The sequence below is a fragment of the Podarcis raffonei genome, chromosome 1, assembly GCF_027172205.1.
Source record: "Podarcis raffonei isolate rPodRaf1 chromosome 1, rPodRaf1.pri, whole genome shotgun sequence".
NCBI classification, from domain to species: Eukaryota; Metazoa; Chordata; class Lepidosauria; order Squamata; family Lacertidae; genus Podarcis; species Podarcis raffonei.
The window spans coordinates 4,368,135-4,391,613 of NC_070602.1; the positions used below are offsets into that span (position 1 = coordinate 4,368,135).

The 23,479-nt window shown below is 48.1% G+C and overlaps 1 protein-coding gene and 1 long non-coding RNA gene across 4 annotated transcripts in view; both read left to right on the forward strand.

The window, feature by feature from the left end:
• The window catches only part of LOC128402032 (uncharacterized), a 132,470-nt gene that overhangs the window by 80,504 nt on the left and 28,487 nt on the right, over positions 1-23,479 (forward strand). The gene's annotated exons all lie outside the window — the stretch shown is intronic.
• The window catches only part of TXNDC16 (thioredoxin domain containing 16), a 46,728-nt gene that overhangs the window by 631 nt on the left and 22,618 nt on the right, over positions 1-23,479 (forward strand). The window contains exons 1-9 of one of the 3 annotated variants that reach the window (XM_053365529.1): positions 174-187; positions 1,270-1,514; positions 9,813-10,013; positions 13,893-13,975; positions 15,874-15,947; positions 17,481-17,555; positions 19,455-19,576; positions 20,130-20,217; positions 21,429-21,585. In XM_053365529.1, coding sequence (XP_053221504.1) covers positions 9,851-10,013; positions 13,893-13,975; positions 15,874-15,947; positions 17,481-17,555; positions 19,455-19,576; positions 20,130-20,217; positions 21,429-21,585 — 762 coding nt within the window. In that variant the 5' untranslated portion in view covers positions 174-187; positions 1,270-1,514; positions 9,813-9,850. Of the gene's footprint in view, positions 1-173; positions 188-1,269; positions 1,515-9,812; positions 10,014-13,892; positions 13,976-15,873; positions 15,948-17,480; positions 17,556-19,454; positions 19,577-20,129; positions 20,218-21,428; positions 21,586-23,479 lie in introns of those variants that run through there. The other 2 variants (XM_053365520.1, XM_053365538.1) reach the window with 2 other exon arrangements.

The following is a 23,479-nucleotide window of genomic DNA, read 5'->3' on the forward strand; positions in this document are numbered from 1 at the left end:
CCGCCCACTCCCTTTCAGCCCCGCCCCTCGCTGGCTGGCTGGCGGCCCCGCCTCCGGAATGCTTTTCTTAGGTTGGCGCCGCCCGCCCGCCTCGCGTTTGGCGGAGCCCACTCTCTCTGTTTTTGCACAGCCGCCTCTGCGCCTTTTCTCGCCCTCCTTTTTACTGGATCGGCAGGAAGAGGCCTGTGTGCGTAAGATGCTATGCATTGGGGGGGGGGGAAATAATATTTATTTATTTGGGTTTAATTCCCTCCTCCAGTTTCCCTTGCGTGCTGTTGCTCTGTGTAGCCAATGAAGCTTGCACCACTTTGCAAAAAGGGGAAAAAGCCTCTAAGACACCCGCTTTTCCCGAATGAGCAGAAGAAATCGGGCTCCTTTACTGCGATGCTCAGTTCCGTGCAATGCCCCTTCTTCGCCTCCCAGCTGTTTAAAGGGACTTTTGCACAAGTCCTGTTGGTTGATTTGCTTGCAGCTTCCAGGTGGATCCCTGGTCCCACGCCTGAGCTCTGCCTGCATTGACCTCCAAGGAGGCCCCATGGATTTCAAGGCGGCTTCCGATTTGATGTGCTTCAGGGGGGTGGTCGCCTAGGAGGGCTGGCTCTCTATTCTATAATAATAATAATAATAATTTATTATTTATACCCCGCCCATCTGGCTGAGTTTCCCCAGCCACTCTGGGCGGCTCCCAATCAGTGTTAAAAACAATACAGCGTTACATATTAAAAACTTCCCTGAACAGGGCTGCCTTAAGATGTCTTCTGAATGTCAGGTAATTATTTATCTCTTTTATCCTATTCTATAGGATCCCCTGTTGCTAAGGGGAGTTTGGAAAAAAGGGCTCTATTTAGGACAGCCAACAGAGGCTCCTCCTGCGTTGTTGTAGGGCATGGGTAGGCAAACTAAGGCCTGGGGGCCGGATCCGGCCCAGTCGCCTTCTCAATCCGGCCCCCGGACGGTCCGGGAATCAGTGCGTTTTTACATGTGTAGAATGTGAGCTTTTATTTAAAATACACCTCTGGGTCATTTGTGGGGCCTGCCTGGTGTTTTTCCATGAGCAGAATGTGTGCTTTTATTTAAAATGCATCTCTGGGTTATTTGTGGGGCAAATGTTCATTTATTTTCTTTTCAAAATATAGTCCGGCCCCCCGCAAGGTCTGAGGGACAGTGGACTGGCCCCCTGCTGAAAAAGTTTGCTGACCCCTGCTGTAGGACAATGATGCTCAAATGCTGACAATCAATGGCTGCTTTCTCCCCGCCCCCCTTTTGCAGTGGGATATTTTGGGTCCTTTCAGAACATGGCAGCACTCTGGCGCTGAGCATGAAGTCATCGGACTGGTTTGACTGGGATGCGTCAGGAACCAGGAGAGAAGCCACTGGAACCCCAGGTTGCTTGGGAGGCGACGGTGCCACGTGGGCCCCCAAACATTTAGCAGAGGCAGGCAACTGGGACCTGCCAAATTCGCAACTGGGGGAGAGGCGAGCAGCCATCTGGAAGGCAACGGCTGCGCGTGGAGGTGAGTTGCTGTTTCTTTGGCACTGTGATGCTGTGAGTAACCAAATGTTACTGAACGGTCGGAAGATTCAGGACAGGGAAGAGAAGGGACTTCCTCGCGCAGAGTGTAGTTAAACTGTGGAACTTCCAACCTGAAACAGTTTTTGATTCCCAAACTGTCCCAAACTGACCAAATGTTTTCTCTGCAAGGTCAAAGGAAAATGGGAAAGCCTCCCCATTGTCTTTTCCTTCACAAATCCTGTCTTAAGGGTATGTCTGTGTTTGAATAGGGTGAGCCTGTGACCTGGCTCAGGAACTTAGTATTTATCATTACAAAAGACTGGCCAGGCTCCCCAGGTAATCCAGTCAAGTGAGTATTAACAGGTAACCTGTCAGACGAGATAAACAACGCACTCAGATTTCTGCTGTAGACCGCCTTTTCTGTGATGTAGGTATGATGTATCTGGGGGGTGGTCATGGGTTTACACCCCTTCTGTGATGTATGTATGATGTATGGAGGGGTGGTCTTGAGCTCCGGGGCAGGGAATTTAAAATGTCTATATAAGGGCGGGCACACCTTTGTTCGGGGTCCTCCTCCTTTCCTGCATGTGAGGGGAGCACCCTGTTGCAACAGTTCAATAAAGATCAGGCTTACTAGCTGCTTTGCTTCTCAATATTCTCTGGTTGGCCTCTGTTATTTTCTCCTACCAATAGGGAACCTATATAAGGACTCTGCAGGGGCTCTTGGATACCCCATAAGGGAAAAGGGCAATTTTTGTTTACAACATACTCCCTCCTGCAGGAGTCAGGGATGGCCACCAACTAAAGTAAAGGGACCCCTGACCATTAGGTCCAGTCGTGGACGACTCTGGGGTTGCGGCGCTCATCTCGCTTTATTGGCCAAGGGAGCCGGCGTACAGCTTCCGGGTCATGACTAAGCCGCTTCTGGTGAACCAGAGCAGCGCATGGAAATGCTGTTTACCTTCCCGCCGGAGCGGTACCTATTTATCTGCTTGCACTTTGACGTGCTTTCGAACTGCTAGGTGGGCAGGAGCAGGGACCGAGCAACAGGAGCTCACCCCGTCGCGGGGATTCGAACCGCCGACCTTCTGATCGGGAAGTCCTAGGCTCTGTGGTTTAACCCACAGCGCCACCCGCATCCCGGCCACCAACTAGGATGGCTTTAAAGTAGGACTGGGCAAATTCATGGAGGAGGAGAGGGCTGCTAGTTCTGCTTCCATAGTCAGAGGCAGCAGTGTTTCTGAATACCAGTTGCTGGAAACCACAAGAGGAGAGAGGGCTCTTGTGTTCGAATCCTGCTTGCTGGTTTCCCACTGAGGCATCAGGTCGGCCACTGTGAGAACAGGATGCTGGACTAGGTGGGCCACTGGCCTGATCCTGCAGGCTCATCTTGTGTTCTTAATGCTAAAAATAAAAAAATATGCATTTGCACTTGGCCATGTATTTTTATTTTATTTTTTAATAAAATATTTTTACGCTTTCCATTTTACACACCATAACGGCAAAAAAAGAAAAAAGAAGATATCATTCCTTTATCCTTTATGCCTTATATGCCTAATGAAGGAATACAGATATCATATCTGCTTTGACTTCCCTTCCCTTCTATTGTGGATCTTTGTTTAGAGGACCCCCAAAAAATGCTGTGCAAGGGCTTATAAAGACTTTTGAAATTCCCATCCTCTAGATCAAGACCACCCCCAGAAACATTATGCATTCATCACAGAAGGGGTGTAACCTAAGACCACCCCTCAGATAAGGCGGTCTAAAACAGAACATTTGCATGTTGTTTTCTCCTGTCGCTTTGTTTATTTCCTGTCTGGCAGGTTACTTGATTGGATTTCTTGGGGAGCCTGGGCAGTCTTTTGTAATGATAAGGCTCACACCCTTATTCAAACACAGATTAAGACAGGATTTGTGAAGGAAGAGACAATGGGGAGGCTTTTCCATTTTGACCATGCAGAGAAACATTTGCTCAGTTTAGGAATCAAAATGGTTCCAGGTTGGCTTTCCTGTGCTGATCTATGTACGTGTGGTTATGAACGTTGCCATATATCTAAGACCATAAAATTCCTATCACAACCTAATGGTCCCTTTACCTTTTAGACAGGGGTTACACTAGTTTAACCTTGGCGAACATGTCCAGACAAGTCCTTGGTACAAGATTAGCGTAAGCAGACATGGCAGGGCAAGACCCAGGTAGAAGATTAGCAGAGGCAAACACCTCTGAAGTCCCACCACCCAAAGTACAATAGAACTTCCTTTGCATGTCTGGACCCCTTGGCAAGTTTGGTGATGGGATTAGGCTCCCCTTGGCCAACAACCAGCTCAGCAATTGTCCCCTCTGGGCACTTCCAGGGGTAGGAGATGTGTATAGTATACGTGTTCTCACGCTTGGGGTTTTTTCCAAGACCAAAATAGTGTTGAAATGGAGGAAACTGGCAAAGGAGTTGATTTTATATGATTGTTAAAGTTAGGTAACTTCCCTGAGCTGTCAAGTCAAAAGGATACATTTATGCATAACATTTGTAACATTTAACAACTTTAAAGATGTCTCCCCCACCCGTAATTTCTGTAACACCTTATAACATGGTTCAAGAAAGCTTTATGAACTTCAACCTTGTCATATGCCAAATACGCGTGCCAACCAAATCTATTATCATGTCCTTCCAGATGTAATACATAACCATTTTCTAACAACATCCATTATTTTAGCCAACACTTGGCCAGGTAGGTCAAAGGTACAGTCCCAAGCATGTGTCCGAGAAAGGAAGTAACTAAATTGTGCACTGGGGTCAGTGGAGTTTATTTCAGATGAACATAGGTATGCTCTGATTGCCGCTGGAATGAGATGCCCAAAGCGGTGAACTTCCTACAAAAAAGATCTTTGGTGTTCAGGTTAGATGACTTTATTTATATGCTACTTAAAACAAATGCAACATAATTCATTAGAAATAGATAATCCGCCCCCCCCCAAGCTTACAAGGCAATATTATGTAAGTTTCCAAATATGGCTCCCTGATCTCTTCCACAGAAACATTTGTCTGTCTCCATCTGTCACAACTTATTCAAATACAGTCACACCTCGTGTTGCGTCCATTTCGTGTTGCGTCTTTTTGCCTTACGTCCCGCGGCAACCCGGAAGTAGCGGAACAGGTTACTTTCGCAGCTTGTGCATGCGCAGAAGCGCTAAATCATGCTTCGCGCATAGCTGTCAACTTTCAGATTTGAAAATAAGGGATCGGCAGCCTCACCTGTCCCGGGGACAGTCTACGGGATATCTAACAATCCGGGATAGCAGCGGGAAGCAGTGGGAAACGGCACTGGAATAAGGGAATTTCCCGCAAAACAAAGGAAAGGTTGACAGCTGTGGCTTCGCAGCGCTTTGAGTTGCGGGCATTTCACGTTCTGGGCGGGTCTCCGGAATGGATCCTGTCCGTAACAAGGTGGTGGTGGTGTTTAGTTGTTTAGTCGTGTCCGACTCTTCGGGACCCCATGGACCAGAGCAGGCCAGGCCCTCCTGTCTTCCACTGCCTCCCGTAGTTTGGTCAAACTCATGCTGGTAGCTTCGAGAACACTGTCCAACCATCTTGTCCTCTGTTGTCCCCTTCTCCTTGTGCCCTCCATCTTTCCCAACATCAGGGTCTTTTCCAGGGAGTCTTCTCTTCTCATGAGGTGGCCAAAGTCTTGGAGCCTCAGCTTCAGGATCTGTCCTTCCAGTGAGCACTCAGGGCTGATTTCCTTCAGAATGGAGAGGTTGGATCTTCTTGCAGTCCATGGGACTCTCAAGAGTCTCCTCCAGCCCATAATTCAAAAGCATCCATTCTTCAGCAATCAGCCATCTTTATGGTCCAGCTCTCACTTCCATACATCACTACTGGAAAAACCATAGCTTGAACTATATGGACCTTTGTTGGCAAGGTGATGTCTCTGCTTTTTAAGATGCTGTCTAGGTTTGTCATTGCCTTTCTCCCAAGGAGCAGGTGTCCTACGGGACCGCCTCTCCTGGTATGCCCCACAGAGGAACTTACGGTCTTCAAATAAAAACATCTTGGAGGTCCCAGGCCACAGAGAGGTTAGATTGGTCTCAACTAGGGCCAGGGCCTTTTCAGCACTGGCTCCAATCTGGTGGAACACTCTACCACAAGAGACCAGGGCCGTGCGGGACTTGACATCTTTCCGCAGGGCCTGCAAGACAGAGCTGTTCCACCAGGCCTTTGGCCAAGGCACAGTCTGACCCCCTCCTTTGGCAATCTTCACAGAACTCTAGCCCAATGGTCGCCATCAATTTGATTTGAATTAATTTTATAATGAAATTATTTTAGAATGTTGTATTATTTTATTGTTGTTAGCCGCCCTGAGCCTGGCTTCGGCTGTGGAGGGCGGGATATAAATAAAATTTATTATTATTTATTATTATTATTATATTGGCCGACAGTCAACCAATATCAACAAATGAAACAATAATTTTTCGAAGGAAAAATGCACACATTGTTTTCGGGTAACGGATACCGTCCGCCTTGGTAGCTCAATCAGTAGAGCGTGAGACTTTTAATCCCGGGGTTGTGGGTTCGAAACCTGTGTTCGGGTCCTCTCTAACACCACAGTTCTGTGATTCACAGCAAGCATCTCAGAAAAGGCATGTATTTATTTCCCCCTTTCTCCAAGGACCTCAGCACAGCCCTCACGTTCTCTCTGCCCTCATTTTATCTCCACAACAACCCTGTGAGGTAGGGCAGGTTAGGCTGAGAGATGGCAGCTGCCAGACCTAGACTGCCCTATGAGCTTCGCAGGTGAGCGGGGATCTCTTTTTGGCGAAAGAACAAAACAATACTTTTATCCAGTCCTGAGCATCTCCAGGTTAAGACCGAGAAAGACCCTAGCCTGATATTGTGGAGAGTCACTGCCAGTCAGCGCAGACAGCACTAATTTAGATGGACCAAGGCCCATTCCTATGTTCCTACGATGCACACACTGCTTGGCAGTAGATGCTGCTCACTATTTTAGGGCACGGCGTCTCCCAGTACGGCTAGGAGCACCCCCTGGCCTGAAACCCTGGGGAGCTGCTGCCAGTCAGGGTAGACAGTATTGGGCTAGATGGACCAATGGCTTGAATAAGTATAAGGTAGTCTTCCAGCTTCTTGTCTTCCCTCGTCCTAGCTCGTCACTCAAATTAAGGGGTGGAGAACCTTTTGGCATTCTGCATGATGTTGTTGTTGTTGTTATTTAGTCGTTTAGTCGTGTCCGCCTCTTCGTGACCCCCTGGACCAGAGCACGCCAGGCACTCCTGTCTTCCACTGCCTCCCGCAGTTTGGTCAAACTCATGTTCGTAGCTTCGAGAACACTGTCCCACCATCTTGTCCTCTGTCGTCGCATTCTCCTTGTGCCATCCATCTTTCCCAACATCAGGGTCTTTTCCAGGGAGTCTTCTCTTCTCATGAGGTGGCCAAAGTCTTGGAGCCTCAGCTTCAGGATCTGTCCTTCCAGTGAGCACTCAGGGCTGATTTCCTTCAGAATGGATGCGTTTGACCTTCTTGCAGTCCATGGGACTCTCACGAGTCTCCTCCAGCACCAGAATTCAAAAGCATCAATTCTTTGGCGATCAGCCTTCTTTATGGACCAGCTCTCACTTCCATACATCACTACTGGGAAAACCATGGCTTTAACTATACGGTCCTTTGTTGGCAAGGTGATGTCTCTGCTTCTCAAGATGCTGTCTAGGCCTGTCATTGCCCTTCTCCCAAGAAGCAGGCGTCTTTTAATTTTGTGACTGCTGTCACCATCTGCAGTGATCATGGAGCCCAAGAAAGTAAAATCTCTCACTGCCTCCATTTCTTCCCCTTCTATTTGCCAGGAGGTGATGGGCCCAGTGGCCATGATCTTCGTTTTTTTGATGTTGAGCTTCAGACCATATTTTGCGCTCTCCTCTTTCACCCTCATTAAAAGGTTCTTTAATTCCTCCTCACTTTCTGCCATCAAGGTTGTGTCATCTGCATATCTGAGGTTGTTGATATTTCTTCCGGCAATCTTAATTCCGGCTAGGGATTACCACTGTACAAAGTCATTGCAAGGTGTTAACTTTGCAGAGTTCCCCCGTCTAAGCAACAAGAGTGGCTCTCTTATTTAATCTCTCGCCTAAAGTCTCAAAAGAAGGCTAGTGATAAATCCTATTCCATACCGTTCATTGTGGTGCAATTAATCCTCTGGGAGCTATACAATGAAGGTGCCAGGCACACCTCTGGGAAGAGGGAGTTTTGCAGCTTAGGGGCCACCACAATGAAGGCCCTGTCCTTCGACACGGACACAGCAGGTCATAGGTTCGGGCACCTGGTTAATTTTTAACATCGGCCGTGGTTACCAAAATTTTAGGTGCCTTCAGCAGATGGAGGAAAATGTTGGGAAATGGGCGGGATGGAAAAGAAGAGAATAATAACCCTCTTTCCAGCAAGCGGTGTAGCAAGTTCATTGAAGTATGAAGAAAACCACACTCCTGAATTGACGGATTTGTTTGCCAAGAAACCCATAATCTTATCAGCAGATAAGTGCACAGGGCTGAATCTAGTGGTTCCCCCACCCTCTGACAAAGTGTTGAAAAATTCCCCAGGATTCCCTGATAGCCTGGTTAGGGGAGCGTGAGCAGCCTGAACCTTCTGCTCCACAGCTGCCTTTCTGTTGAAATTGGGTGGCAAAAGGAGTACAGTGGTACCTCTGGTTGCGAACAGGGTCCGTAGTCCTGTTCACAACATAAGCAGAACACAATCACGGGTCGCCGCGTCTGCACATGTGCGTCTGCGCATTTACTCCACCAGATGGGTGGGGTGCAAATAATAAATTATTATTATTATTTTGCACGCATGCGCATGGCTGGGGAAACCCAGCCAGATGGGCGGGGTGCAAATAAATTATTATTATTATTATTATGCACGTGTGCGCATGCGCATGGCTGGGGAAACCCAGCCAGATGGGCGGGGTGCAAATTATTATTATTATTATTATTATTATTATTATTATTATTATTATTATGCACTCTGCGCATGCACGAGCGGCAAAACCTAGAAGTAACCCTTTCTGGTACTTCCGTGGGACGCAACCTGAAAAAACGTATCATGAAGCAAACGCAACACGAGGTGTGACTGTACCAGTGAATGCGGCAAACTTGGAATTTCGGCAGTGATGCAGTTAGAGGGGCCCTCCAAAGGTCATCTAATCCAACCCGCTGCACTGCAGGAATCACAGCTAAATTATCTCTGGCAGATGACCTTCCAACCTCTGCATAAAAACCTCCAGCAAAGGAGAGTCCATCACCTCCCGAGGGAATCTGTTCCACTGTTGAACAGCTCTTGCCTTCAGAAAGTTCTTCCTAATGTTTAGTCAGAATCTCCTTTGTTGTCATTTGACGCCATTGGTTTGGTGTCCTGCCTTCTGGAGCAGCAGGAAACAAGCTTGCACCATCTTCTATACAGCAACCCTTCAGATATTTGAAGATGGCTCTCGCGTCACCTGTCGGCCTTCTCTTTCCCAGGCTAAACTTACCCAACTCCCTCAACCGTTCCTCAACCGGTGTCTTTTCGTTCTTGGTAAATCTCCTTTTGCCTTCCTTTGCGAAAAGTTTCACCAGTGTAATAAACGAAAATCTGCACTCAGGGCAGTTCACAGAATAAAATACAAGATAAAAACACAATTTTTTTTCCCTTCCAGTAGCACCTTAAAGACCAACTAAGTTAGTTCTTGGTATGAGTTTTCGTGTGCATGCACACTTCTTCAGATACACTGTGTGCATGCACACGAAAACTCATACCAAGAACTAACTTAGTTGGTCTTTAAGGTGCTACTGGAAGGAAAAAAAATTTTTGTTTTGACTATGGCAGACCAACACGGCTACCTATCTGTAAGATAAAAACACAATATGTAAAACAAAACAGCAAAACAGTAACGCTCCCCCCTTTCCCATAGACACATTTAAAAGGAACCTTTTTGCCTCTAGTTTAAAAATATGTAATGAAGGCGCCAGGTGAACCTCCACGAGGAGAGCATCCCACAGATGGGGAGCCACTGCAGAGAAGGCCCCGTTCTTGTGTTGCCACCCTCTGGACCTCGTGTGGAGACCAGTCTCAGATGATGAGCGCTGGGTCCAGATAGATTACGTTCCTTTCTGCTGAATTAAAAACTTTTGCAGCCTTTCCCCCATAGGGGCGTTGCTCCAAGCTCTTCGATCATTACGGTTGCCTTTTTCTGAACCTTGTTAGCTCTCCAGATCTGGCGCTCTGTTTAATCAACGGTTGTAACTATTTTTCTCCCCAAGGTCTGGGCTCCCTGCGCCAGCTGTAAACCAGCAAAGTCATGCCATGGCCAAAAATGAACAGGTGCGCAACCCCTTTCTCTCTCCTCTTCTTATGGGCTACCTACATGTCTGCAACAAGGCAGGCAGAGGACATGGTGCCCCTGGAACATCTCAGCAGCTTGCAACAATCCAAAGCGTCTTTGGTAAATTTTCAGCGGGACAGTGAGTATTTTTCCCCATCTGTGTTTTTATTGTACAGTGGTGCCTCGCAAGACGAAATTAATTCGTTCCGCGAGTTTTTTCTTCTTGCGAGTTTTTCGTCTTGCGAAGCACGGTTTCCCATAGGAATGCATTGAAAATCAATTAATGCGTTCCTATGGAGACCGCTTGCCAGGCTGGCGGTGCGGAGAAGGGCTTTTCTCCCCACCGCAAGCCTTCAGGACAGGTCCGGGAACAGAGGGGAAGGCGCGCAGCGCTTCTGCTCTGTTCCCGGGGCTTGCGGTGGGAGGAGGGTTTTTCCTCCCCACCGCCAACATTCAGAACAGCATTCTGAATGTTGGCGGTGGGAAGGAAAACCCTCCTCCCACTGCAAGTCTTCAGGACAGCCATCCGAAGGCTGGCGCGGGGAGAAGGTCTCTCCGCCCCACCGCCAGCCTTCGGAGGAGCCTTCCGAAGGCTGGCGGCGGGAGGAGGTCTCTCCGCCCCACCACCAGCCTTCGGAGGAGGTCCGAGGACAGTGGGGAAGACACGCTGCGCTTCCCCGCTGTCCCGGAGATTTCCCTATGGGCTTTCGTCTTGCGAAGGAAGCCCATAGGGAAATTCGTTTTGCGAAGCGCCTCCAAAACGGAAAACCCTTTCGTCTAGCAGGTTTTCCGTCTTGCGAGGCGTTCGTCTTGCGGGGCACCACTGTATTTGGTTAGTAGGGTTGGTTTGTTGTTGTTGTTGCGATATAATGTATTTGTATCCCACCTTTCTCCCAAGCCGGGTTTCAAGGCGGCTTGCAACATTTAAAAACTATGTTATAAAATAAAAAGTAATAAAAAGATACACATTAAAAACAGTAGCTGAAAATCAGAACCAGCAATTAAAATCCAGTTTGCCCTGACAACAACCCGGTGATCAGCATCATGTGCACTTTAGTTTCTAAAAGGCCTGTCTGAGCAGGAAAGTCTTAGCCTGAAAGAGGCAGCCAGTCTAACTTCTCTTGAGAGGGAATTTCACAACATATGAGTAAAGGTTTGGAAGAGAGGTTCTTTGCTCTCTTGTAGCAGAGTTAGCACGGTGGCTATTGCTCCCAGGCACATTAAAACTTGCTTAGATTTACATCTGCCTTTATCTACCTTTAAACAAATGTTCCCCACAAAAAGCTTAGGCTAGAATAAATCACAGACACCCAGCTTTGCAAAGAAGTGACGATTTTACTCGCAGAGTTGCAGGAGTAACAGCAAGCACATCTCCATCCATTGGCAGTAAAATGAAGACGAAATGAAGATTCCATGTGACTTTTTAAAAAAAAGAATTTGGCAGCAAAGGTGCAGACAGTAAAAACCTCCGTTTGGAGAGATTCATTTACTTTCAGCATCAGTTGAACCAGCAACCATTCTTGGGGTCTGCTGCTTGATCCAGGAAATGGCACAGAGAGGGAGAGCACAAAGGAGAGGAAGGAAACAAAGGCTGCTGGGAACCTGTTACATCCCACCCATGGCAACTTGAGCTCAGGGCTCAGGTTAACCCTTTGATGCATGCAAATGTGAGTCAGCAACTGTATATTACAACAGGGGCAGCCACAGAAAAGGCTCTGTTTTCTTCTCACCGCCAATTGTGCCTCTGATGTTGATGGGACCAAGAGAAGGTGCTCACCTGAGGCTCATAGCACCTGGGCAGGTTTGTCTAGGGAAGAGGTTTTCAACCTTTTTGAGTCCACAGCTCCTTTGATCAACTACATTCTTTCTGTGCCACCCCTGTGGGGCTCAGGAGCCCTGTAATGTCACCCCTTGACCACAGAGTGGGCATCCTCTCAGCCTTTTTTGAACACCCTCACTTGTGGAGTGTTCTATCAGCCTCCTCTCCCCTCACTTTGGGAGTACTCCGGGCAGCTGCTGCCACCACCTCTGGTCTCTGAGCTGCCCCCTGGCCAGCCCCAGTGGCATCATTCGCCTGCGGAGCTTGTAGCCAGGGCTGCTGCAACAAACAGCTTTACAATACAGTCATAGCTCGAGTTGAATGCTCTTCGGGTTGAGCGTGTTTGAGTTGCGCTCACCGGCAACCCAGAAGTAACGGAGTGCGTAACTTCTGGGTTTTGCTGCTCGCGCATGAGCAGATGCTCAAAATGACGTCAAGCGCATGCGCGAAAGTGGCGAAACGCGACCGCGCACGCGCAGATGCGCCATCATGTCTTGCGTTCCATTCGGGATGCGAACAGGGCTCCGGAATGGATCCTGTTCACATCCCGAGGTACCACTGTAATAAAAATAATCATAATATATTATTAATACCCTGCCCATCTGGCTGGTTCCCAACAGAATACAGTGGTACCTTGGGTTACAGACGCTTCAGGTTACAGACGCTTCAGGTTACAGACTCTGCTAACCCAGAAATAGTACCTTGGGTTAAGAACTTTGCTTCAGGATGAGAACAGAAATCGCACGGCGGCAGCGCGGTAGCAGCAGCGGGAGGCCCCATTAGCTAAAGTGGTCTTCAGGTTAAGAACAGTTTCAGGTTAAGAACGGACCTCCAGAACGAATTAAGTACTTAACCCGAGGTACCACTGTATTAAGAACACGATAAAACAGCAAACATTAAAAACTTATCTAAACAGGGCTGCCTTCAGATGTCTTCTAAAAGTCAGATAGTTGTTTATTTCCTTGGCATCTGATGGGAGGGCGTTCCACAGGGCGGGTGCCACCACCGAGAAGGCCCTCTGCCTGGTTCCTTGTAACCTCACTTCTCACAGGGAGGGAACCGCCAGAAGGCCCTCAGAGCTGGACCTCCAGGCAGGATAATGAGGGTGGAGACGCTCCTTCAGGTATACTGGGCCGAGGCCATTTAGGGCTTTAAAGGTCAGCACCAACACTTTGAATTGTGCTTGGAAACGTACTGGGAGTCAATGTAGGTCTTTCAGGACCGGTGTTGTGTGGTCTTGGTGGCCACTCCTAGTCTCCAGTCTGGCTGCCGCATTCTGGATTAGTTGCAGTTTCCAAGTCACCTTCAAAGGTAGCCCCACATAGAGCACATTGCAGTAGTCCAAGCAGGAGATTATAAAATGCTCCTCACTGAATATTTCAATTCCAAAGCGGGGGACAATGAAATGACATAAGAGTAAAAAATATACGGGGGCGGGGAGGTAATATTCCTATTAAACGTGGAAACAGGGACTTAGCAGATGGGCAATGAAAGCAGATCAAGGCTGGGAGTCTTGATGGTTGCAAAGAGCCTTGTAAAGGTAAAGGTAAAGGGACCCCTGACCATTAGGTCCAGTCGTGACCGACTCTGGGGTTGTGGCGCTCATCTCGCTTTATTGGATGAGGGAGCCGGCGTGCAGCTTCCGGGTCATGTGGCCAGCATGACTAAGCCGCTTCTGGCGAACTAGAGCAGCGCACGGAAACGCCGTTTACCTTCCCGCCGGAGTGGTACCTATTTATCTACTTGCACTTTGACGTGCTTTCGAACTGCTAGGTTGGCAGGAGCAGGGACCGAGCAACGGGAGCTCACCCCGTCGTGGGGATTCAAACCGCCGACCTTCAGATCGGCAAGTCCTAGGCTCTGTGGTTTAACCCACAGCGCCACCTGCGTCCCTTTATATAGAGCCTTGTACTACAAGGCAAAACCGCCCACTCCTTGTGATTGGGAAGATCTCACTGTCCTTTCTGCATTAGCTTGAGGATTTCAGATTCAGTTCTAATTTCTTATGTCGAGTGCTTAATTTGGACTCCTGCTTTTGCATTTAATTTACATTTGGTTGGGGGGCTGGTGGCAGCCCCGCCAACACTGCATCAGAAAGCCCTGTGAAGCCCTGCACACATTAAACAGCGTCCCAGAAATGTTTTAGCAATAATTGCAATTGTTCTTGTGAAGCAGAGCAAGCTCTTGTTTATCTTCCAGCTTCTGCATCTGCTGAGATGTTCTTGGAACAGCTGGAGAAATCCACAGAAGTGCTCCGAGATTATGGGATTTCAGTCCTCAAGGTACATGGCAGTGTCATTCCCTCCCCCCCTCCCCGCCTGGTAAACAACCAAGGAATCCTTTCCATTTATTTCAAGCCCCTAGAAGGACTAACTGGTGTCTTCCTTGTTGCAAATGTTCCTCAGGGCTATTTCATAGAATCATAGAGTTGGAAGAGACCACAAGGGCCATCGAGTCCAACCCCCTGCCAAGCAGGAAACACCATCAGAGCACTCCTGACATATGGTTGTCAAGCCTCTGCTTAAAGACCTCCAAAGAAGGAGACTCCACCACACTCCTTGGCAGCAAATTCCACTGTCAAACAGCTCTTACTGTCAGGAAGTTCTTCCTAATGTTTAGGTGGAATCTTCTTTCTTGTAGTTTGGATCCATTGCTCCGTGTCCGCTTCTCTGGAGCAGCGGAAAACAACCTTTCTCCCTCCTCTATGTGACATCCTTTTATATATTTGAACATGGCTATCATATCACCCCTTAACCTCCTCTTCTCCAGGCTAAACATGCCCAGCTCCCTTAGCCGTTCCTCATAAGGCATCGTTTCCAGGCCTTTGACCATTTTGGTTGCCCTCCTCTGGACACGTTCCAGTTTGTCAGTGTCCAACCTATTTGGCCATAGGTTGCCCGCATATTCCTGGCAAAAGTTTTTCTCTGTTGCTCCAAACAAGAAATGGATCTAGAAAGCTGTTTTATGCAAGTTAGAGCATTTGTCTGCCTGACTCAGCCTTGCATAGTTCAGCCTTCATCAACTATTTGGGGTGGGATGGGGGGTCCATTGTTGTTTTATTATACATTTTGTGTCTTTGATATTGTGTTTTTATGCTATGGATTGCCCTGAGATCTACGGATGAAGGGTGGTATGCAAAGTTGGTTGTTGTTGTTATTATTATTAATAATAATAATTTGTGCTAAAATTGTTTTAATGGAGGATGAGGTTTTGACTTGGGTGGGTGTTGTTTTATATGGGGGTGGGGTTGTTTTAAATTGTTTTTAAATGTTATATGTCGTGATGGACTTTTGTGGGCCAGGAATTTTTTTTAGGGGCTTTTTCTTGGGGAGTGTATATTTTATTAGTTTGTTTACATTAGTGTTGCTAATTGTTTTGATTATTTTTATTACGTATTTTGTGCTGTGACTTTGTGTTGTGAACGACTCTGAGACCTGCAGGTATAGGGTGGTGGTATAATAATAATAATAATAATAATAATAATAATAATAATAATGCTGTGTGAACAATGACAAGCGCATAGCCAGGAGCACACCTGCCGAAGGGAGAAGCAAGGGGAGCCCACCCTTACATTCTGTACAGTTGAATTTGCTCTTAAGAACCACCTGTTTGTGATGCTTACCGTATTTTTCGCTCTATAAGACGCACTTTTCCCCTCCTAAAAAGTAAGGGGGAATGTGTGTGCGTCTTATGGAGCGAATGCAGGCGGGAGGCTCTGCTCAGCGCTCCCTTTAAAGAGCCGCGTGGAGCGTGTGTGCAGCTCTTCAGGGCTTTTCCCCGAGGAGGGAGAAGGGCTGCCCTTCTCCCTCCTTGGGGAAGAAACCCCAAGAGCCTCACACGCGCTCTGCACTCTCTTTAAGGGGAGCGCAGCTCTTGGGGGAGCCTTCATCCTGCTGCCCTGAAGAGGCTTCGCCCGGCTATCCCAGAAGTCAGAACAGCAAGAGGCTATCGCAGAAGCAGGTTCCCTCTTGCTGTTCTGGCTTTTGGGTTTCAGAATATTTTTTTTTCTTGTTTTCCTCCTCCAAAAACTAGGTGCGTCTTATAGAGCGAAAAATACGGTATTTATCACTCTGTCCAGATAATAAGAGTTAATATAAGCTCGTGAGTGCGAGTGTGTTCCAGACGTTTTGCCGATGTTATTTCAGCGAAGACCTGAGCATGCCTGACTTCTTCCCCGCAGGTCAACTGTCACAGCGGAAAAGCGTCCGGTTACTGCAGAGATGACAGCTCAGTTGGGAAATCATACCTGTTCAGGTGAGCGATTGATCTGAGTGCAAATGAATAAGAATGATGGCTCTACATATTGATGTAGATTTGGGGAGGGACCCTCCTTCCCAAACCCTATAAGTTAATAAATGGTAGGATTTTGATTATTGGGGAGATGGATGAAAGTACAAGCAGCAGAACTGTGCCAGACAAGGAATCCTAGGCTAGCTTCTGCAAACCGCCCTGGCTGGCCTAGCGAAGAACAAATCTGTTAACATGACAAAAGGGACTGGTGATGGACCATCTGAGAGGAAACCTTAGACAGACAGCTGTTGCTGAGGTGATGTGGTGTGTGAAGGGACAGGGAAAGAGAGTTTTTAGTAGGGCGTACTGGGAAGAAGAAGGGGAGAGAAGAAAGTCTGGGATCCATCTTGGGCAGGCTGGCTGAAGGCTGGCTGCACTGCTGCGGATGCCAAGACGCTGTTGCTGTAAGATCTGGACTCCATGCATACTGAAGGTGTAAATAGGTGAATAAATCACATTTCTTAAAGCTATGACAGTCTCTGCCGTGTCTCAATTCTCCAAAGGAATTACAGACCCTGGGTGAGTGCCTGGAACACCCCGCCCATCTTGCCATTGCTCAGCAGAGAGTTGGGGTGGCACTCAACTTTTGTAACAAAAATATTTTAAAGGGTCCAGAATCGAAGTAATGGACCCCAGGGTGCCTTATAAATCAAGCATCGCTGGGCCTTGTTTTCTTTTCGTTTTCCAGTGTATTTGTTGTTAAAATTTGGCTTGAGCAAATTTTTATGCTGAAAGCAGCTTGAAAACCTCTGACTTTGGCTGGATCAGGCCCAGAGCCTAGGACTTGCTGGTCAGAAGGTCAGCGGTTTGAATCCCCGCGACGGGGTGAGCTCCCGTTGCTCGGTCCCTGCTCCTGCCAACCTAGCAGTTCGCAAGCACGTCAAAGTGCAAGTAGATAAATAGGTACCGCTCTGGCGGGAAGGTAAACGCCGTTTCCGTGCGCTGCTCTGGTTCACCAGAAGCGGCTTAGTCATGCTGGCCACATGACCCGGAAGCTGTATGCCGGCTCCCTTGGCCAATAAAGCGAGATGAGCGCCGCAACTCCAGAGTCGGTCACTACTGGACCTAATGGTCAGGGGTCCCTTTACCTTTAAGTTATTAAGGAGGGACGCAGGTGGCGCTGTGGGTTAAACCACAGAGCCTAGGACTTGCCGATCAGCAGGTCGGCGGTTCGAATCCCCGTGACGGGGTGAGCTCCCGTTGCTCGGTCCCTGCTCCTGCCTACCTAGCAGTTCGAAAGCACGTCAAAGTGCAAGTAGATAAACAGGTACCGCTCCGGCGGGAAGGTAAACGGCGTTTCCGTGCACTGCTCTAGTTCGCCAGAAGCGGCTTAGTCATGCTGGCCACATGACCCAGAAGCTGTACGCCGGCTCCCTCGGCCAATAAAGCGAGATGAGCGCCGCACAACCCCAGAGTCGGTCACAACTGGACCCAATGGTCAGGGGTCCCTTTACCTTTACCTTTATCTCCCTCTCACGTTCTTCTCCCTACTTCCAGGGGACACACGCTGCTTCGTGAGCTCCCCACAGACGCCTTGTTCAGTGTGGATGCCATTGTGGCCAACGTGCTCTTGTGAGTCCTTTCGACATCTGTTTGATTGGCGTCTGTTCCCTTTGCAGCCACCTGCCTGCGTTCTGCGTGGAAAGAGGCTGGTGACAGCAGACTTTGTGCTGAGTCAGTGACGGCTGCGGGTGGGGGAACTGGAGGTGACTGACTTGTAGAATCAGAGAACTGTAGATTTGGAAGGGAACCTCAGGGGTTCTCTAGTCTAACCCAAGGCAAATCAGGACTCAAAGCTGACAGGTGGTCATCCGACCTCTGTTCAAAATCTTCCAAGCCCACCATCTCCCGAGGGAGTCTGTTCCACTGTCCAACAGCTCTTCCTCTTGGAAAGTTCTTCGTAATATTTAGTCGCAATCTCCTTCCTTGTCATTTGAACCCATTGCTTTGGGTTCACCCTTCCGGAGCAGCGGAAAACAAGCTTGCTCTGTCTTCCATTGGCCCAAAGCTCTGTGGCAGGGCACCTGGTCCCAGGGCCGGAGTTAGGTTTGATGAGGCCCTCAGCTACTGAAGGTAATGGGGCTCTTTCAATGTCCAGCTGCCCTTTGTCAACAACAAATGGTCGCTGTTTTTTGTGTTGAATATTTTCTATAAGGTAATTGATGGACCTGATAGGTATCTCAAGCCATTTGCACATGTTGCCCTGCAAACAGTCCATGCAGAATGTAGGACCCCTATACAGAGGTACCTCGGGTTACATACGCTTCAGGTTATATACGCTTCAGGTTACAGACTCCGCTAACCCAGAAATAGTACCTTGGGTTAAGAACTTTGCTTCAGGATGAGAACAGAAATCGTGTGGTGGCAGCGGGAGGCCCCATTAGCTAAAGTGGTGCTTCAGGTTAAGAACAGTTTCAGGTTAAGAACGGACATCCGGAACGAATTAAGTACGTAACCAGAGGTACTACTGTATATAGAAAGGAGCAAACCAGTGATATTTTAGAGAGCAGGCTAGCAGGCGGGGCCCATGACGTACCTCATAGGAGCCTACATAACACAAAACACTGTTGCTATAGGTAGGTTATATTTCAATTGTTTTTTATCTTATACAGTGGTACCTCGGGTTACACACGCTTCAGGTTACAGTCTCCGCTAACCCAGAAATAGTATCTCGGGTTAAGAACTTTGCTTCAGAATGAGAACAGAAATTGTGCTCTGGCGGTGCAGCGGCAGCGGGAGGCCCCATTAGCTAAAGTGGTGCTTCAGGTTAAGAACAGTTTCAGGTTAAGTACGGACCTCTGGAAAGAATTAAGTACTTAACCCAAGGTACCACTGTATTTTGGAAATGTACATCCAGTTTTGTTCCTCCTTTAAAATTTTTTGCCCCCCCCCCAAGAGAGTGGGGCTCTGAGCTATAGCTTGTTTAGCTTATACGTAAATCCGGCACGGCCTAGTCCACATTCCCACCATGCATTTAAAGCACTACGAAACCACTTTCAAGCAGTCCTGGTGTCCCCAAAAGAATTCTGGGAGCTGTAGTTTGATAAAAGTGATGAGAGCTGCAATTCCCAGAGTTCCCTGCGAAGAAGGATTGATTGTTGAGCCACCTTCCTCAGCCCCTCTCACCCCACCTGCCTCAAATCGGTGACCCTCAGACCCACAGGATAAATACAACCTAAATCAGCCCTCCCTCCATCTTCCTCAAGTGTTTATGGCCTGGCTGTAATGTGTCCTAGAAGTCTGATAATTGATTTTGCTCACCTGGATAGAGAATAGAGAGCAGTGTGTGCTTGTAGAAAATAGATTTCTGCACAAAGGTAAAAGGTAGGTTGTTTTGCTCCGCCCACTTTTGCTCCTGGCCCCGCCCAACACTGGAATGTGGCCCTCGGGGGCTTGCCAATAAGCTGATGTGGCCCTCGGTTTGAAAAAGCTTCCCTGGTTTACACGTCGCTCGCCGTGTCTCCTTCCCAGCGCTCTCCTCTTCAATGAAGTGAAATACGTCGCCACTGTGGCAGACCTCCAGAAGCTGGAAAACTCTCTGAAGGGTCACCGGGACCTGGTCTTTGCTTATGTACAGGCTGTTGGGACGGCAGGTAATAAATTGGGCAACTTTTCTCGGCTGTGGAGGGGTCCCCTGTCTGTTTCCTCCCTCAGCTCCAAAGATTGTGGAATCAGCTGCTGCAGAGCGCCGCTCTTGCTTATAAAGGCAGTGGTTGAACCGCGCTGAGCCAAAGGAGGATGCTCTGGGATATCTGAAGGGCCGTATTTCTCCCCTACGATCCTGCCTGGGCTCTGAGATCTTCAGGGAAGGCCCTTCTCTCAGTCTTTCCACCCTCCTGGAGGGAGCCAAGAGAGGGCCTTCTCGGTGGTGGCTCCTTCCAGACAACTTTGGAACTTCCTCCCCGGAGAAGCCAGACTGGCTCCCCACCCCTTCTTGTCCTCCCGCAGGCAGGTGAAGACTGTTTTATTCCGACAGGCCTTTGCGGAAACCACTTGAAGCATCTCAATTGCTTTTCTTTGATTTGCTCGTTGCAAACAGCTCAAAGTCTTGAAATTTTGATAATAAACCTGATTTGCAATGGGGGTTGAAGAATTTTGAATGCAGCTGTAAATACGAGTCCCTAAGTGCAAATGTCTTTCTCTTAGAGCACAGAGCATTGATGGAGGCTGCTTTCGTCTACGACTCTCTCAAGTTTGCCTTAACCACTGAAGTGATGGTTTTGAGGAGCATTCGGTATGTATTTGATACACACACACACACACACACACACACACACACACAGAGGAAGGCTGTGTAGCAGGGTAGGCAACCTAAGGCCCGTGGGCCAGATCCAGCCCAATCGCCTTCTCAATCCGGCCCACGGATGGTCCGGGACTCAGCATGTTTTTACATGAGTAGAATGTGTGCTTTTATTTAAAATGCATCTCTGGGTTATTTGTGGGGCATAGGAATTCGTTCATTTTTTCCCCCTTCCAAAATATAGTCCGCCCCTCCACAAGGTCTGAGGGACAGTGAACCAGCCCCCCGCTGAACAAGTTTGCTGACCCCTGGGTGTTCCTTTTGCATCAGCAAATAATTGGAATAATTGGGTGCACTCTTCCCACCTTAGATCAAATCTATGCTGCCAGGTCCCATAAGAAAGCGGCAGAGATAGCGCAGGATAGTGCGCACCCCAGAAATGATCTCTTTCAGCTTCTGCCTTCTGGAAGAAGGTACAGGGTTATAAAGACTAGGACTAGCCGCCTGAGAAACAGTTTCTGCACAAATGCAATTCTGGTTCTAAACGCAGCATAAGGGATCTCTATAGTATAGTGGATTTTAAAATGGGGTTTCAGAGTTTTTAGGGGTTTTTGAATGTTTTATGTAGTTTTTCAATTTCATTGTTCTGCATGGGACAGTGACAATAAAGATATTATATCGTACAGTGGTACCTCGCAAGATGAATGCCTCGCAAGACAAAAAACTCGCTAGACGAAAGGGTTTTTTGTTTTTTGAGCTGCTTCGCAAGATGATTTTCCCTATGGGCTTGCTTCGCAAGATGGAAACGTCTTGCAAGTTTGTTTCCTTTTTCTTAACACCGTTAATACAGTTGCGACTTGACTTCGAGGAGCAACTCATAGAACGCGGTGTGGTAGCCTTTTTTGAGGTTTTTAAAGACTTTGGTGATTTTTGAAGCTTTTCCAAAACTTTCCCGACACCGTGCTTCGCAAGACGAAAAAAATCGCAAGACGACAAAACTCGCGGAACGAATTAATTTCGTCTTGCGAGGCACCACTGTATATCGTATTCCGGGTCCAGTTTGGCGTTTTTGCAAAGGTGGACAAATGCTACCTGGCTGTCTTTCTGGGCACACCTGGCATTGAGCGTGTCTGCGTTTAGGAATGCAAGCTCACAGGAGGCAAGGTTGGACCCTGTGCTGATGCTCTTGTCTCTCCCACCTGCAGCAGCGGAGAGCCGGATGTGCCGAGCTCAAAGCTCTTTTTCTGCCACTGCAAAGTGGCCACGGATCTGGACCAGCCGTGCCGGAGGACTCTGATGGGGCAGCCTCTGACCACGCTGAACATCCACAGGTTCCTGAAGCTGATGGCGGAGCCCCTCGTGGTACGGTTGGTGGTGGCCCCCTTCCCCCCTTCACCCGCACCCACTTATCCTGAGCTTTCTTCAAAGGCCTATTGGATTATAGAATCGTAGAGCTGCAAAGGGACACCCGAGGGTCATCTAGTCCAACCCTCCAATGCAGGGATCTCAGCTCAAGCATCCATGACAGACGGCCACCCAACCTCTGCTTAAAAAGGAGACATGGGAAGCAGCTGCCTGTCCTTGCCAAGTCCCCCCCCCCCCCGCCCCCCGCATCCTCTCCGAAGAATGTTGGATTGGGAGACCAAAGTTCAAATCCCCCACTTAGCTACGAAGCTCCTATTTAACTCCTTTGTTCAGAATCATGAGGACTAGAAACTTGTTTATTTATTTTCAAATGATCTATTCTTTATTTCAGCAATTCCCAACCCCCCTTATTTATAAGGAAACGTTGTTGTTTAGTCGTGTCTGACTCTTCGTGACCCCCTGGACCAGAGCACGCCAGGCACTCCCACCATCTCGTCCTCTGTCATCCCCTTCTCCTTGTGCCCACCATCTTTCCCAACACCAGGGTCTTTTCCAGGGAGTCTTCTCTTCTCATGAGGTGGCCAAAGTCTTGGAGCCTCAGCTTCAGGATCTGTCCTTCCAGTGAGCACTCAGGGCTGATTTCCTTAAGAATGGAGAGGTCTGATCTTCTTGCAGTCCATGGGGCTCTCAAGAGTCTCCTCTAGCACCAGAATTCAAAAGCATCCATTCTTCGGCGATCAGCCTTCTTTATGGTCCAGCTCTCACTTCCATACATCGCTACTGGGAAACCATAGCTTTAACTATACAGTGGTACCTCGGGTTAAGTACTTAATTCGTTCCAAAGATCTGTACTTAACCTGAAATTGTTCTTAACCTGAAGTACCACTTTAGCCTCCTGCTGCCGCCGCGCTGCCACTGCACGATTTCTGTTCTTAACCTGAAGCACTATTTCTGGGTTAGCGGAGTCTGTAACCTGAAGCGTATGTAACCTGAAGCGTATATAACCTGAGGTACCACTGTACAGACCTTTTTCGGCAAGGTGATGTCTCTGCTTTATTTATTTCAGCAATTCCCAACCCCGGTATATATTTATTTATAAGGAAACATAGCAAAATATAATAACAGGTGCCAAATGAAGCAAAACAGAAGTAAGGGGAGTATCTGGGACTAAGCATATAGGAACAGGTTTCCACACCAAAATCAAACACAATAAATTCCTATCACAGAGTTCCAGAGAAGATAAATGGGTTTGCATTCTCCTGTACCTTATTACTCCATGACGTTATGAAAAGGCTCCGTTTCCCAGTGAAGGCACGACCTTGTTGTCTTTCTCTCTGGTTCCCACCATCTAAGTAAGCTTAGCCATACAACCAGGGAGGATTACCTGGCGCCTTCACGAAGAAGCGTCTCCACCCCCATTGTTCAGCCTCATTGTTCACTGAGGTCCAGCGCCGAGGGCCTTCTGGCTGTTCCCTCCCTGCGAGATGTGAGGTTTCAGGGAACCAGGCAGAGGGCCTGTGGAACGCCCTCCCATCAGATGTCAAGCAGATAGAGAACTACATTAACTTTTAGAAGACATCTGAAGGCATCCCTGTTTAGGGAAGTTTTTAATGTTTAATGTTCTGTTCTGTTTTCTTATATTCTGTTGGAAGCCGCCCAGAGTGGCTGGGGCAACCCAGTCCAGGTGGGCAGGGTACATAAAGTAAATTATTATTAGTAATAGTAGTGGTAGTATAAATTATTACTATTTTATCTTTAGGTGACCTGCAAAAATGTTCCTCTTACCCCAGGCCTTTGGCTAATTACGCAACCTGTGCCCTCTTAATCTGGGGTGTGCATGTGTTGTTGTTTTGATGTTGTGTATTATGTTGTGTATTTTTGTGTTTTGATA